The sequence below is a fragment of the Centroberyx gerrardi genome, chromosome 8 (assembly GCF_048128805.1).
Source record: "Centroberyx gerrardi isolate f3 chromosome 8, fCenGer3.hap1.cur.20231027, whole genome shotgun sequence".
NCBI lineage: Eukaryota > Metazoa > Chordata > Actinopteri > Beryciformes > Berycidae > Centroberyx > Centroberyx gerrardi.
Window position 1 is genome coordinate 26,446,653 of NC_136004.1, and position 14,592 is coordinate 26,461,244.

The window sequence follows — 14,592 nt, forward strand, 5'->3', positions numbered from 1 at the left end:
CTCTACAGCCGCTGTTTCGCCGTTGATCCCCGTTCAGTTTTGTGCAGCACCGCCACCTGCCGGCTTGGAGGCTTTACTGCAACACAATAAACACCGATTAAACTAGGGTGAATTAAAATGTCAGCGTAACTAAAAGTCAAACTATTCACCTGTGTTGAAAAAATGATTTATTAATTAATTTATGGATTAAAAAAAAAAAATTAATTCCAAATAACTAAAACACTTATAACGGCCTCCTCGCATCCCGAATTGAGGCTATATAAGTAAGACTGACGTCATGACAGGTTCATTTGAAGGCCGCACGTGTCAATTAATTTAACCAAACGTTGAGCATAAAGAGAGTGTCAGTTTGCTCATGTTGCCGTTGTCCGGTCTCTTTGCTGATATCGGTTGTCCTTCCTTGAAACGTGGACTTTGTGAGCGGCCTCACTGTTTGTACAAGCATGCCAAAGAAGTGCGGGATATGTTTGGTGCCTCGTACAAATCATCGGTAGTTGATTTTGCAGGTCAGTGCTTTCTCACAACGCTCAATTTAATTTACCTCAGGTGTGCGTTTGCGGCCATGTCTGTTTAAATGACTCCGAAGGAATTATTTGACTTAGAAAACCAAATGTAGGCCTAAGCGCATTTCATTTAACTAGGTTTCAATAAATGAAAAAAGTGGAATAACATTCACTGGTGCATGTTTTTATATCATGTAGTGATGGGGAAAAAACCGACCTAAACTTTTTAAATGTTTACCCAACGTATTGTCTACGGCATAATAATAATTTAGACACCTTTTTTGGTTGAGGTAAATCGTAAAGATATAAATTTCTAGTACACATCTTAGTATCAAAATATGTAGGGTTATCAGGATAGAATCTTATAATTGATTTTTTTTTTTTAGTATTAGTCGTTTTTTGCCTTATAACCACCTGCTGAAGGTCATAGATTAGGCTACCCACCTTTTTTATTTATCACCACATAACTTTGTGTTACTGATAATGATCCTGATAATGTTTCATACCTCATTTTGTCATTTTTTTTAATATAATTTGCTTATCATCAATTTAGACAGCAAGATATTGTGTCACAATATCCCAAAATCACCATATCATCTCACTATGATTCCACTGAAAGACGATAAACTATAATATTGAATTATCGCCCCATATTCCAATGTATTTCCTCTGTGAACAGGAGTCCAACATTTCTACCCCTCTGCTGCCAGTGGACCACCAGTGAATGCTGAGACCAAAGATGACTGCCTCCAGCAACTGGAGCGGATCAACAAGGAGATAGAAACCGTGAAGCACGAAGTGGAGAAAGAGCAAAGGAGACTGTCCCGCTACCAAACAGTACAGGTGGACGGTAGGAAAACCCTGTCCAAGTTCTCCGTTTCCAAGTCTGAGACGGCAGGTAAAAATGTAGACGGAGATTATTACAGACCGTCTTCACACGCAGACTTTAGTAAATCTAACTCCCTAGCGAGGAAGTACGTGGTTGACAATTCGAAACCAAGGACTGATTTGGAATATGACCCTCTGTCCAACTTTTCTGCCGGCTTGCAGTCTTACAGCTCATCGGGAAAAGACCAGAAAGCCAGAAGTGGACAAGGTGTGAAAAGAGCGAGAGACTCTGTATGTAGTGACCAGAAGAAGCCGGTCCTACGTCAGGCCCAGGTCGCTAGATCGCCCTCTCCAGAACTACTGGATGACTCTAAAGAGGAAGGGGTCCTCGTCATCGATATTCCTCCCTCGCCGGACAAAAAGAGAAGTCGAGCTCAGAAACCCTGTGAGGCTGCTGCTAGCAAACCCCAGGATATAACAGAGGAAGCCAAGGAGGTCAAACCAGCTGATTCTCCACCACTGCAACCTGCAAACCCTGAGGTGTTCAAGGCCAAATCCCCACCTGAAGCAAATAAAGTTAATCATAATTGTGCTGAAAACACTCCAGATCCCTCTAATTTTTCTGTGAGCCAGGAATGTGAAAGTAAACCAATCAATGTAAGCGTGTTTGATGACTTATCTAGATGTTTGGAAGACCTGAGGAGTGAAAGTCAGAGGATTTCTTGCTTTCAGGCTGCGGACCCTGTAGTGGAAAACGGTCTTGAACCGGAGAGTTTTCCTCAGACGTCAGACTCCCTCGAAGATCACCACTGTAAAGACCTGTTGGTCGAGGAGGTGAGCTCATTTGCTGCTGAATTGCCTGAGAAAATGCATCCAATGCAGCCGCATAATGTTTCACAAAAAGCCGCATTTCCTCATAGGAATCCGGCTGCCAACTCGTTCTCCTTGTCCCATAACCACACCAACCAAGCCCAGAAAACCGAGCAGCCAGTCCAGTATGTGGTCCACAATCACTGGTCTCCTGTGCCAAGTGTACCATCAGGGCCTCCATATGGTCAGAAAACGTCGAGCCAAATGCCAGGACAAATGCAAGGGATACCCGCTGTCAACCGTGCCTCACCTGCAAGCCGCCTGGAGCGAGCAGAAGCGGCTTCAGGCAGCAGCCAGTGTCGAGCTCCGCACGCTTCATCAACTTCTGTCAATTCACGTTTGACTAATGAAGTGGACTCGCCGTCTGCAACAACCAAGCAGCTTTCTGTGAAGGAGAGTAGTGAAGAGGTGATCGTCATCAACAGCTCAGACGAGGCAGAGCTCAACTACTCAGAAATGGACTTGTCAGACAGCGACCCGATGGAGGAATGCTACAGAATCTTCATGGAGGCCAACGAGGAAGAGAAGGGAGTTTCAGAGCCGCCTGACGTACCAGTAAGTATACTGTAGCACTACAGTACTGCTAAATTGAAGAGAAGTGTAAGAGCCAGAAGATTGAGTGTTTTGCTTTTGTTTTGTTTTTTCCCTTGGTTGGAGATCTGTTTTTACACTTTTGGATATTGATATTTTACCTGCGAGAAATCTCCAGTAGGGCCTATTGTTAAAGTGTATACCTGCCCCCTTTTTTTTTTAATAGTGCAGACCAAGCAGTATTTCTCTCCTTTTTGTTTTTATAGGGTAGATCTTTCATTGAATGTTTAATTATGGTGTATTTTGGTAGTTGCATAACTATATTATATTTTGGTAGTAGCATTGGTTGGTTTTGTAGACCACAGAACAAAGAGCTTTTTTCCTTGCCATGCGATTTCAGGTGGGAACTGCTGATGTGGAAACACCAGAGCTTCATGTCAAACCTCAAGCTTTGTCGGGACAGAAGAGGGTGGCTCATGGAGCCAAACATACAGAGGTACTAGATGGATAATCTCAAATCTTAAAATACTAGGCACTTAAGATAACAAATTTGAAAATTGAAAGTTACATTCAGGCATTAACTATGAGATACTGACATCCAAAAAATAGAATCAAAATCCACTGGACTTAATATGAAGAGTTGAAGATGTTTCACTGCTCATCCGGGGAATTCCAGAGCACCAAGTAAACTGATGAAGCCTCTCGGATGAGTGCTGAAACGTCTTCAACTCTTCATATTAAGTCCAGTGGATTTTGCTTCTATTTTTTGGACATCTTACTACCTGGATGACTGAAATGAATCTACACAGACATACGAGATACTGACATTGTTTCGTTGACCGTCCCCATTGAACAGCCGGTGGCTAAGAGCCGACCTCAGCCCCAGGTGCTGGTTCCCCTGCGGGGGCCGGCGGCGCCGGGCCCGGCCTCACAGCTCTCCATCACCTCCAAGATCCAGCAGGTGCAGCAGAGGGCCTCCATGCTGACGGCTTCTGTGAAGGGAGGCCAGGCCTTCATCTCCTCCGCCCCTCAGAGGAAGGCAGAGACCAGGGCGGCTCCTCCTTCTCAAACCCTAGCAAATAAGCCTGTCACCATACAAAATGGTAAGTAATGGTTGGGTGACGTGGACTTGGTAGTGAGATTGATATGGGATTAAATAGGGCAATTTTTTAAATCATTGTACGCCCTATGGGAGATTTTTTGCGACTAAAATATTAATATCCAAAAGTAAGGGGGGGGGAAAGTAGTAAAATGAGTAGTTTAAAGGCCTTTATTCATTTAAATTAATTGAATTACTTTTGTATCAGCAGATTGGGTGCCTTGTTTTTTTTTTTTTTTGTCTGTTTTTACACTTTTGGATATTAATATTTTACCAGCAACAAATCTCAGTAGTGCCTATTGTTAATTAAGTGTATACCCCCCCCCCCCCAAAGCACCTGTCCTGCCTTTTTATATACTGCAGATCCAAGCAACATTTCTCTCCTAGGGCAAATTTTTCAATGAATTTTTAATGGTGGTGTATTTTGGTAGTCGTGCATAAAAGCGTCAGAATTAAGTGGGTTTGGTCTCCCCCCAGGTTATATGAACTGCATACCGGTGGGAGCCACTGTGATCGAAGTGGGCAACAACTTGCACTTGATCCTACCAGAGGGCGTCTACCCTCTGCCCATCACCTCCATCACCAGCCCCGTCACTTCAGTCCTGACCCCAATCGCTCCGGTGCACAGATACCGCCCAACCCTTCCTGTACCCGTTCCTGCTCCGGGGCGAAAATCCTCTTTGACCTCTTCTTCTGTCTTTGCGTCGGCACATGCGAGTCCAGCCACCTCCTCTGCTCCACAAGCTGCTGTCCATGTTCCTGCGAAGGTAAGCAGCAAGCAACAAGATACAGAAACATAGGGGAATTTTTGAACTAGATATCCTTCTGGTCTGGGTTAGAATTGGCCCATCGATGACATATTGCAATGAATTCACGTTAAGTAGTAAATTTAGCAAGTAAATGATCAATTTCTGCTATTTTTTAGCCCATGCCCACTAAGCGTAAAATGAAGCAGCGCTCTGAGGGGGCCAAAGACAAAGTGCCCCATGATGTCCGACAGCGCTACATCAACATGTTCACGGAGGAGTTCCTCAAAACGTCGCCCACGGTTAAAGATGCTTTTGAAAAGGTGTGAGCTAGAGCCGACAAACCTCATCCTCACCCTCACTGATGAACAAGGCACTGGGTATTCAGATTTTTTTTTTTTCCCCATTATGTTATTGTCGATAGGCACTTGCTGAGGAGAGGACTGTGTATAACCGCAGTGTCAACAAACTCAAATATCTGAGTGTTGCAGTGAACGCACTGAAGAAGCTGAAGAACCAAAGCGCTGTTGCTGCTAAAGGTGACATCCTGTGGATAAAATGCAGGGAAAGCTGCACCGTTCTCCATCAAGTGTTTGTGACGCTGATGTAAGTGTGACGATCGTGTAGCTGAATATTCTTCACTTACGCTCTTAATTTCTCTTGGTGCAGATGAAAATGAAGTCAGCAGCCAAAGATCCAAAGGCAATATACCACTCAGCTTTACAAGGCTTAAAGGAAACGGTGAGCACGAGAGTTTCCCTTCGAACACACCTCTCAGTTTAATTCAGTATTATAAAAGCTTATCGTTTTTGATGAAGTGAATGTACTTTTTTTTTCTTCTCTTTTTTTCTTTACTCTGGCAGGTGATGCAGCCTTGTATGAGAGTTTGAAGGAACATGTTTTGACTGAGGAAATGTTGATCGAGAGCAACTTTCCTCTCCAGCACCCAGAGAAACCTGACAGTGCTGCTCTTTTTGCTGACAATAAGAAAGGCACCACAGACTGTAAGTACATGATTAAGTGATTTTTTTTTTTTTTTACCATGAAAGTCATACATTTGCTCTAAAAATGTATCCCTTCAGTTGTTGACAAAAAGATGCCATGCTCAGATCACATCACTAGAGGGCGTACTTAACCTGTGCTGCACTTGGAATAAGGGTTTCCTTGTCTGTTTGTTGGTAAAAGCCCTGAAGAGGATCTGCTGTCGATGCGGAGCTACGTACTCTGTGAGCCAAACGGGCAAACACACTCGCAAGGAGGAGTGTAATTACCATTATGGGAAAGGAGTTGAGAATAAAGGTGGGTACACTATAGTCTGATGTGTTATTAAATGTACAAAATACTCAGATGATACTGTATACAGCTATAGTGTAAACCTTTTTTTTTTTTTTTCAAAATTTCTCAATTGGTCGTCAACAGAATCAAGCACATTTAGAATTCCAATCTACTTCCTAGTGTAAATGATGTCACCTACGCCCAGGTTTAATGAATGCTCCAGTGGATTTCTACTGTCGACCAATCAGAGCATTCATTAAAACCTGGGTGTAGGTGACATCATTTACACTAGGAAGTAGATTGGATTTCTAAATCTGATTCTAACTGACCAGAGGGAGAGTTTTTCAAAGGCTGACGGTTACAATAATTTGGATGACTTTACATTACCAGGTCCATTGTTAAATTATACCATGAAATTGAGAAATGCAAGTCTCGTTTCGCTGTACCTTTTTTAAGCATTGGGCCTGTTTTCATACTGTTGCAGTCCCAGGAGGGGTGGAAACCCGCTACAGCTGCTGCGAGGGAGTCATGGGAGCACCTGGATGCCAAGTCTTCAAGGTAGAAGCAAGAACAGAGCGAGAGATTCCCATAACTTAATTTTCTGTCATGATCTCTAAAATTTACCAGAATTTCATATGTGTGCATGTGTTTCTCTTTCCCAGCTGCATGTCTATGATGCCGTCAGCCTGGACGGGTTCCTGTCCACCCTGCCCAGACCGGCCTCAGATGTGAGCTGTCCGGGGGTCTACTCTGTGGACTGTGAAATGGTGATGTCACCCTCCTCTAGGGACTTCTTTTTAAAATCTTCCTCATGTCGAGCTCCAAGCCGCAAATAACAGCTCCAGCTTTAGTTTACATTAGTTACTGTGGTTGGTAGAATTCAGGAGTTTCCTGCCAATGAGATTCCACCATTTGAAAACAGAAAATGATTGATGACACACAAATTAAGCAAATTTTTCAGGTTCGCTCTTTGCAGCGAGAATCAGTACTTTGCAATAGTTGACATATAGCAATTTGGAATAGAGCTCTTCCAGTTGTTTCCACTACTTGCCAAACAGGGCTAAATTATTATTCACATCACTTATTTTTCCTCAAAGTTACTACATGTTCACATGTGCCTGATGTCAGAAGTGATTAATCATGGGAGCTGGAGTTTGAAATAAAAGAATAGCGATTTTGATGTTTCATGTGGAGTTGGCCTTGATTCTGCTAAGATCCACTTGTTGTGAAATCGAAGTCTGTTGTGTCTTTTTTGTCTCCGTAGTGTTACACCACTCATGGTTTGGAGCTGTCCAGAGTGACGGTGGTCAACTCCAGTCTGCAGGTCATCTACGATGCCTTCGTCAGACCTGATAATGAGGTCATCGACTACAACACCAGGTAGTCTAACTGGATGCTTGCCTCTTTCTTTTCTCAAACGTGTTTAGTACACCTACATAAAGTGTCCTTTCCCTCCTGGTAATCTATGATCTGATGAGGAAACACAAACTACAGATGTAACAAGTCTGACATTTTGCTTTGTACTGCACTTGGGAAAAAAACAACTTTTGCTCTTTTTTTCATTAGGAAAATGGGAATGTACAGTACAAGCAATAGTCTGGCCCAATATACTAATGGGTTCAACTATAGAATTGCAACCCTGCAGTACTAATGAAGGATAATTGCATGAAGGGAGACTTCTACAGTAACTACCATTGTATTCTCACTCTTTTGCTCCTTTTCTATTTAAGAATGGAAGGGCAGAAGGAGCCATGTCTATTTAAATAGACAAAGTGTCTAATCGATAGCCTGAGTGATATTTACCTGTCTAGGTTTTCAGGCGTCAGTGAGGAGGATGTGAGGGGAACCAGCACCTCCATCAGGGAGGTCCAGCAGACCTTGCTGAGCTTCATTAGCGCCGACACCGTTCTGATCGGACACTGCCTGGAAACAAACCTCTGTGCCCTGAAGGTGACATTCAATCCGTTTATTTTTGTCCAGATCTGGTCATACGTCGGTCCCCACACCATCGGTGTACCATGACATAGACTTGTTGTTTTCAGCTAAGAGTTAACTATACGCACATCGACAGTGGGTGCTGGGTTAAGAGCCGAACATCAGTTAAAAAGTAGAACCCGCACACCGGAATATGATTTAACTCTTCGTTGTGCAATATAGAGTTAAATCATACTTTTTTTTTGCGGCTCCTACTTTTTATCTTAATAGACTTGTTGTTTCCCTGTGCTTTTCTTCTTTGTGGTCACTGTGAGTAGTTGTCAGGTTTCACATTTAATCGGTGTAATGCTGCGTTCAGGTCATATCAAGAAGAAGCGGAAGAACGAGATGACAGTTTGTTGCTACAATTTTAAAGCATTCACACGTTTAATTCGTTGGAATGCCCACATCCAAAATATTTTTATTTAGGAATTTAAAATAAATCATAAACAAACTGCAGCAGATATTGCTCGCCTTTTGTTAGTAGGATTGATTGTATTTGCGTGGAAAATAACTGATCATTTTCATTTTTATTACCTTGGGCTGTCGACAACGGTGGTTTCCCTGCCATGTTTACAGCTTGTGTTTATATTACGGCTATTCATGCCACCAAGTGGATCCTGCAAAAAATTCCCATATATCCTACTTTGTTATTACCATTAGGAGGTAGACGTGCATGGTTATTTTTCCCTGCCGTGGTAAATCTGATCTGACATGACAGTCTGCTCCCAGTGATCAGAGCTTCAGCTGTCTTCCTGTTTTCCTGTAGTTGCTCCATGGGACGGTGGTGGACACCTCGGTGGTCTTCCCCCACCGCCTGGGCCCCCCCCACAAGCTGACTCTCAACAACCTGACCGCCGACTACCTGAGGAGGATCATCCAGGAGAGTGGTGGGTCATGGATAACTACAGCCGCCACACCAGTGTTCGTTATGTGAATGTCCATGACCTTTAAGCTCAATTACAGGTCCATCTGAAATGAATTCTCACCAAATAAAGGAATAGATCACAATCAATTGATAAGGAAATTAGAATGTGATTAAACTTTTATAGAATTGCAAGAGAGCAATGCTGCCCTACAGAGCTTAAGGGCAGTAACTGCATAAGAGCAAGTGAAACTGAGAAAAATGACTTCATCATCTCTTGTCCTGACAAGTATTCTTGTTACAGAAGGGGATAATATATTGTTTAGTAGCACCTATGGTTCTAATTTTTGGCAAAATGAAATCTCAACTTCAGTCATGACTTTTGATATTTTGAAAACACAAAAACTAGTTGCTGCTGTTTACCTTTTGTAGGGCAGAATAGTGCCGATTTGAGGTTGTTGGGTGTTGACTGGCAGTATGTGTGTTAATTTGTTACTGTCCCTCGCAGTTTGTGGCCATGACACTGCAGAAGATGCTGCTGCTTGCATGGAGCTCATGGTATGGAAGGTCAAAGAAGACGGAAAATTCAAAAGATGATTGAAATAAAAAAATAATGTTGCCCTCTCTGTTCATACATAAAAAGACAGACACTGTGCCTATATATGTTTGAATGTCATATCTATTTGTGTAGAGTTGCTTCTTGCTGCCTCTGTGGTTGAAATGGACATGGGAGGGCTGCTTTTTTTTTTATTTTGGTTTGTTTTTTATTTTGGATTACATCACTTGATCTATGTTGACTGAATAATTTTCCTTATGTTAAATTTTAATTTGCAGTCCATTCTTCCATGCCTGTATGAGTATTTTTGTTTGCACCGTGCTGGGAAAACTTGAGAGGTGGGTGGGGGAAATCATCAATATTTTCAAAGTAAAAGCACAGAATGAAATCCTTTTGTGTGACTTTTTATTTCAACCAGCCAATGACTGCCTTTCATCCTTAATGCCAATTGAATTGGCATCAGGTATGTGCAATTATGCAAATTAGGAAACCGTTAAGTGTGCACCTGTTGGCAATTGCAATCATTACTGCATAAGGTGATATAAAGCATTCCTGGAGTTTCACTCAGTTGAAATGCTCATACTGCACAAACTGAGTTTATAGTGATTTCACACCAAAGTCGCTATAAAGAACTTCAAAAGTGGACAGAAATCCTTGTAGCTCCTCCCCCTCAAATGTGCAAACTACACTGACTGGAGTTTCTAGAGAACACACTGTAAAATATTTTTCTTTATCCTTTTCAAAACAGTTCCAAAACAGTGCCAATCACTCCGCCTTGCGCTTTGTCTTTCCCTTTCCCTTTCCCTTTCTGCCGCAGCACCTCCGGACGCAGAAGCTGCAGCTCTTGATGAAGAGTAGGGTGAGGAGCAGAGCGACGGCGAGGAAGAAGGCGAAGACGTCCAGGCTGTGGTACTGGTACCAGGTGAGCTCATGGGCCTGCACCCTCAGGTGCTTGGCTCCGTTGTTTCTCATGGTGAACTCGATCCAGAACACGGCTTCGTCCAGAGGGCTGATGGGTCTGTCGTGGTGGATGCTGGACAGCCGCAGGGCGTTCTCCTTGTACCTGGAAATGCAGTGATGTAATGATGGGAAATATGAATTAACATGCAAGATACTGGGGCGCCCTGGTGGTTCAGTGGTCTAAGGCGCATACCATGGAAATGCAATATCCTGGACCAGAACCTTTATCTCACATGTCATCCCCCTCTCTCTCCCCACATTTCCTGTCTCTCTTCCCGTCTATCTAATAAAAAAAAGGCAAAAATTCCCCAAAAAACATGCAAGATACTGAGTGAGCAATTCCAGTTTTGATTGTTTTCTTTTCTTTGCCAACAATGGAGAGAGTTTTCAGGATCCCACACATGGACAGAATTTTTCAACTCAAATATCTCAAACAGGAATGCCATATTCTAATGAGGAAAAATGATATCCAGTCTTTATATAATCTCCCTGGTGGCTCAGTTGGCTAAGATGTAAACCATGTGACATGTGGCATCTTGGGTTTGAATCTGGCCTGGGAGTTTTGTTGCATGTCATCCCTTCTCTATCCTCCTGTCTTTCTTGTCTACTTCTACTGTGAACTCCCTAATAAAAGCAAAATGCCAGGAAAAAAAACCTTTATAATGTCTAAATGACCTAAAATAGATTCAGCTCAACTTACGATGGCTCGTTGATGACAGCATTGACCGCATCTGTAAGATCCTGGGGCTGTATGAAGTTGAAGTCCATGATGAGCGCAACGCCCTTAGCCTTAATATGGACCATGTTGTCCGGCTGGTCAGCGAACATGGGGATGCCCACCATGGGAACGCCGTGGTAGATGGCTTCGTAGATCCCGTTTGTGCCGCCGTGGGTGATGAACGCTCTGGTCTTGGGGTGACCTGATGGGGTCAAAACACATGAAACATACATTACATTCTCCCCTCCACTCAAGACAGGATGTTGTTTAAGAGAGTGCAATTTGTCAGCATTGTATGACAACACTCCTAACTGTATATATTGAGCATTGGCCGAGGCTTGTGAGTGGAAGGTTGCCAGATCAAATTCCAGACTGGCTTGGGATAAACTGGGCAGAAACCACTCCACTCGCTCAACAGTTAATGTTTAGATGCCCTTTAGCAAGGCACTTGATCATCATTTGTCCTGTTCAAGCTAGTCAGTGGACCTGCCTGCTCAATGAACTTTCCCTGAATAAATAAGCGTTTAAAAATGATGTGTACCATGATGGTGTATTGGTCTCTGCTGGCAAAAGATCAATTCCCACCAAAATGTTATTTCATGTGTTTTCTCCTACTCTCTGTCCCTCAGCTTTCCTACAGTCTGTTTCAATAATAAAAAAAGGCCTGTCCATTATTTTTTACGAAAGCCTTATGTACCGAGCAGGTCATTCTGAGGGATCCAGTCGTATATTCTGGTGTTGGCACCCAGAGTCTTTGGTTTTTCTCCTTTGTATCTCCAAAGCACCTGTTAACAGTGAGTAAAACACATTTAGACTTTCACATAGTGTAGCTGTGCCAACTGTAGAAGTCCTGCTTTATACTGCATTATTATTCTGCTGGAGACAGGATTTAAAGTCACAATGAAATGAAAAATGACTTTTTCCACCTTGTTAGCTAATTTCCCATGTCATAATATTAATATACACCTATGTAACAATAAATACTAAAAATGTACATTACTATTTTCTCGTTTTTATATCAAAATCCCATTACTTTTACAGAGGCATACATAAATATCCCAACCAATAATACCATCAGATATTAATAACAATCCCGCCCCTCCACCGTTCCCATCAATAAAACTTCCTTTCTTCTCCCTAACTGATATCCAATTGGTTTACACTTTTGAATGATCCCTGACCGCGTTATGTCCCGCCCCAATATCCTGTTTCAACAGGAAATACACCAAATTATAGAAGCAAAATGCTCTCAAAATGCCTTTTCATTGTGACTTTAACCCAAGTTCAGAACCAGAGGATGAGCCCTGCTACTGAATATTTTCTCAGCTTTAAAAAAATTATATTTTTGAGATAATCATTCAAGTCCATTCTAGTCGGCTGTTGAAGGCTGACGTCTGACCTTTTGTGGGATCTGAGCAAGGGCCGACGCAATCATGTCCCCCTTCTCTGCGGTGATGTTGTTGATGAAGGACCCCAGGGTGAAGACCACGATGCCAGCATCTCCAGAACTCTGCACAAACTCTTCCATATCCTGGAAGAAGAACAGACTCAAACCAACGCAAACCAACCAACATTTTCTTTCTCTCTCTGTGGTGAAGTATCGGCTTGTCCTCTTTTGTCCTCTCGGTTGCGTAAGCCAAGAATCCTGTGGAGGTATAATAAAAGACTAATAGTAAACAGCTGAGATATCCTGACCTCTGGTAAGGGTTTGGCTGGTCTGCAGTGGATTCCACCAACAAACTTGAAGTTGGGCAGCAAAGGACGAGGGAACTCAAAGTCCCAGTAGGTTCGTATCAACCAGATGTCTGCTCTGCCCATCATCTCACAGGCACTGGTGGGTTTCCCTGTTGCAAAGCAAATAGATGACAATCAAGAGTTGTGGGGTAAATTATGATGGTGCGATAGGTAAAACAGCTGATTTGATCTTTAATTATTTACTAAATACATCAATTGTTGACAGAAGTTCTTTGATTTAAAGGAATATTGAAGAATCCAAAGCAATGAAACACAGAACAGTACATGGCACATTGCCCCAAATGCAGATGCTCACCTATGAAGTCGCTGTAGTATTTATCTAGATCATTCCAAAGATTGTAAGCTATCATGTCCTGAGAGGCGTAGAAGAAGAAGTTCCACAGTCTATCTGTGAAGTTCATTTTGTCCGTCAGTTTGCTCATGGCACCGGGGACGTAGGAAGGCGGAGCGGGGAGTTGACCGCACAGCCTCTCCCAGGTGTGGGCTATGGAGAAGCGCAGTGTGTAGACCAGGGGAACGTCCAATATCTCTGCCATTAGGTCGCTGCCGGGGTAGATGGGGTCAGCAAACACAAGGTCAAACTTGGCCTCCTTCAGCCTCGTCATGACGGTGTCCGACTTCACCAGGCCATCCAGGTACTGCAGAGAGTACTGCAAGTCTCTCTTCAGCAAATCCAGGAATCTGATGTAGATCTGGAGGTAGTTCATGTGATCCATCTCATACATGGAGAAGTAAAGGAACTCCTCAAAGAACGCTTCCATGGTCTCCATCGTCATGGAGACGTTGAAGGGTTCGTAGCGGAAGCGCGAAGGCTCGCTTGCATTCATGAACATGGAGGTGCTGGGGACCAGGACCGTGACCTGGTGCCCCCTGTCGATCAGCGTCTCCAGCACCGGCTTGAGGTTGATCCAGTGGCTGCCCTCGGTGTACCACACCAAAATGTTGCCACCGTTTCCATTCCCTGCCATACAAAGCAGCAGCAGCGCGCACACAGACAGGCTCTGACCCGGCTTCATGGTGACTGTGTATCAGGGGAAAACCTGTTGTGGCCTGAGTCTTTTTAGAAGGCACTCATGTACAAATAATTATTAACTCAACAAAGCTGAACTCTGATTTGTTGCTCTTTCTGAGTATATAACACAAGATAAAGGACCCACCCCTTAGTGTTTGGAGGTGAAAGGTAAGGTAAAGTCAACAGACAGTATGAATACAGCAGAATATCTCTAACCTGCACTGGAGATCCACAAACAGAAAATCCCTCGATGGTATAAACATTGGCCTCAAAACACACATAGCAGTGGCTGGTAGTTTGGAAAGACGCAGTAAAATACACAAAAGAGGTAATGATTTGAGCTGAATACCTCTGGCCACACTTGCGCAACATTTTATCTGCCTGTGCACGCATTTCCCCGCCTGCCTTTGCGAGGCGTGTTTTGTGTGAGACAGATCCACATTTGGGGTGTGTGTGTGTGTGTGTGTGGGCGGGGGGAGATACACAGCAAGGCTGCAACTTTCTACTGGTGCATGTGTGTTGTCATTTTTAGCAACACTCTGGATACCTGCGTGTTCAGTTAGGATTCAAAGTGCAAATAGTTTGGAATAGGTTTGAAATGCATTTATCAAAAGTACCAATATTCTTATAAATTTCCATTCCAAATTTCTCCATTCCACCGGTAGACACTTCTCTCCATTCTGCTGTTGAGAGAAGTGTGTACCGGTGGAATGAGGCAGCTGATTTCAGCGAGGGACCGGGGGCCACAGGGGTCAACACTGTGTGAATACTCGGGGGGTCTACCCAGCTTTTTTAGGAACCAGCGGCATTGTGGCTGTGTTGCTCCTGGGAAATGTCACCTCCGACGGCGAGGGCGTCTAAATCTTAGTCTTGGCACTTTGGCCCCCCTCATTAACATTG

The 14,592-nt window shown here is 43.4% G+C and overlaps 2 protein-coding genes across 2 annotated transcripts; one reads left to right on the forward strand and one right to left on the reverse strand.

Moving 5' to 3' along the window:
* The first annotated feature begins 355 nt into the window (after window positions 1–355).
* LOC139910365 (uncharacterized) lies at window positions 356–9,342 on the forward strand. Its single transcript, XM_071897630.2, has 16 exons — window positions 356–506; window positions 1,183–2,756; window positions 3,133–3,228; window positions 3,589–3,835; window positions 4,309–4,598; window positions 4,757–4,900; window positions 5,002–5,116; window positions 5,247–5,318; window positions 5,441–5,581; window positions 5,763–5,876; window positions 6,337–6,410; window positions 6,515–6,619; window positions 7,117–7,232; window positions 7,664–7,802; window positions 8,596–8,716; window positions 9,200–9,342. The coding sequence occupies exons 1-16, from the start codon at window positions 356–358 to the stop codon at window positions 9,286–9,288; spliced, it is 3,588 nt and encodes a 1,195-aa protein (XP_071753731.2). The 3' UTR covers window positions 9,289–9,342.
* A 187-nt stretch (window positions 9,343–9,529) lies between these two features.
* On the reverse strand, window positions 9,530–13,994 carry LOC139910430 (UDP-glucuronosyltransferase 2A1). The gene is made up of 6 exons (XM_071897720.2): window positions 12,976–13,994; window positions 12,621–12,769; window positions 12,325–12,456; window positions 11,623–11,710; window positions 10,908–11,127; window positions 9,530–10,310 (listed from the first exon to the last, which is right to left on the reverse strand). The coding sequence occupies exons 1-6, from the start codon at window positions 13,694–13,696 to the stop codon at window positions 10,013–10,015; spliced, it is 1,608 nt and encodes a 535-aa protein (XP_071753821.1). The 5' UTR covers window positions 13,697–13,994; the 3' UTR covers window positions 9,530–10,012.
* Window positions 13,995–14,592: the final 598 nt, after the last annotated feature.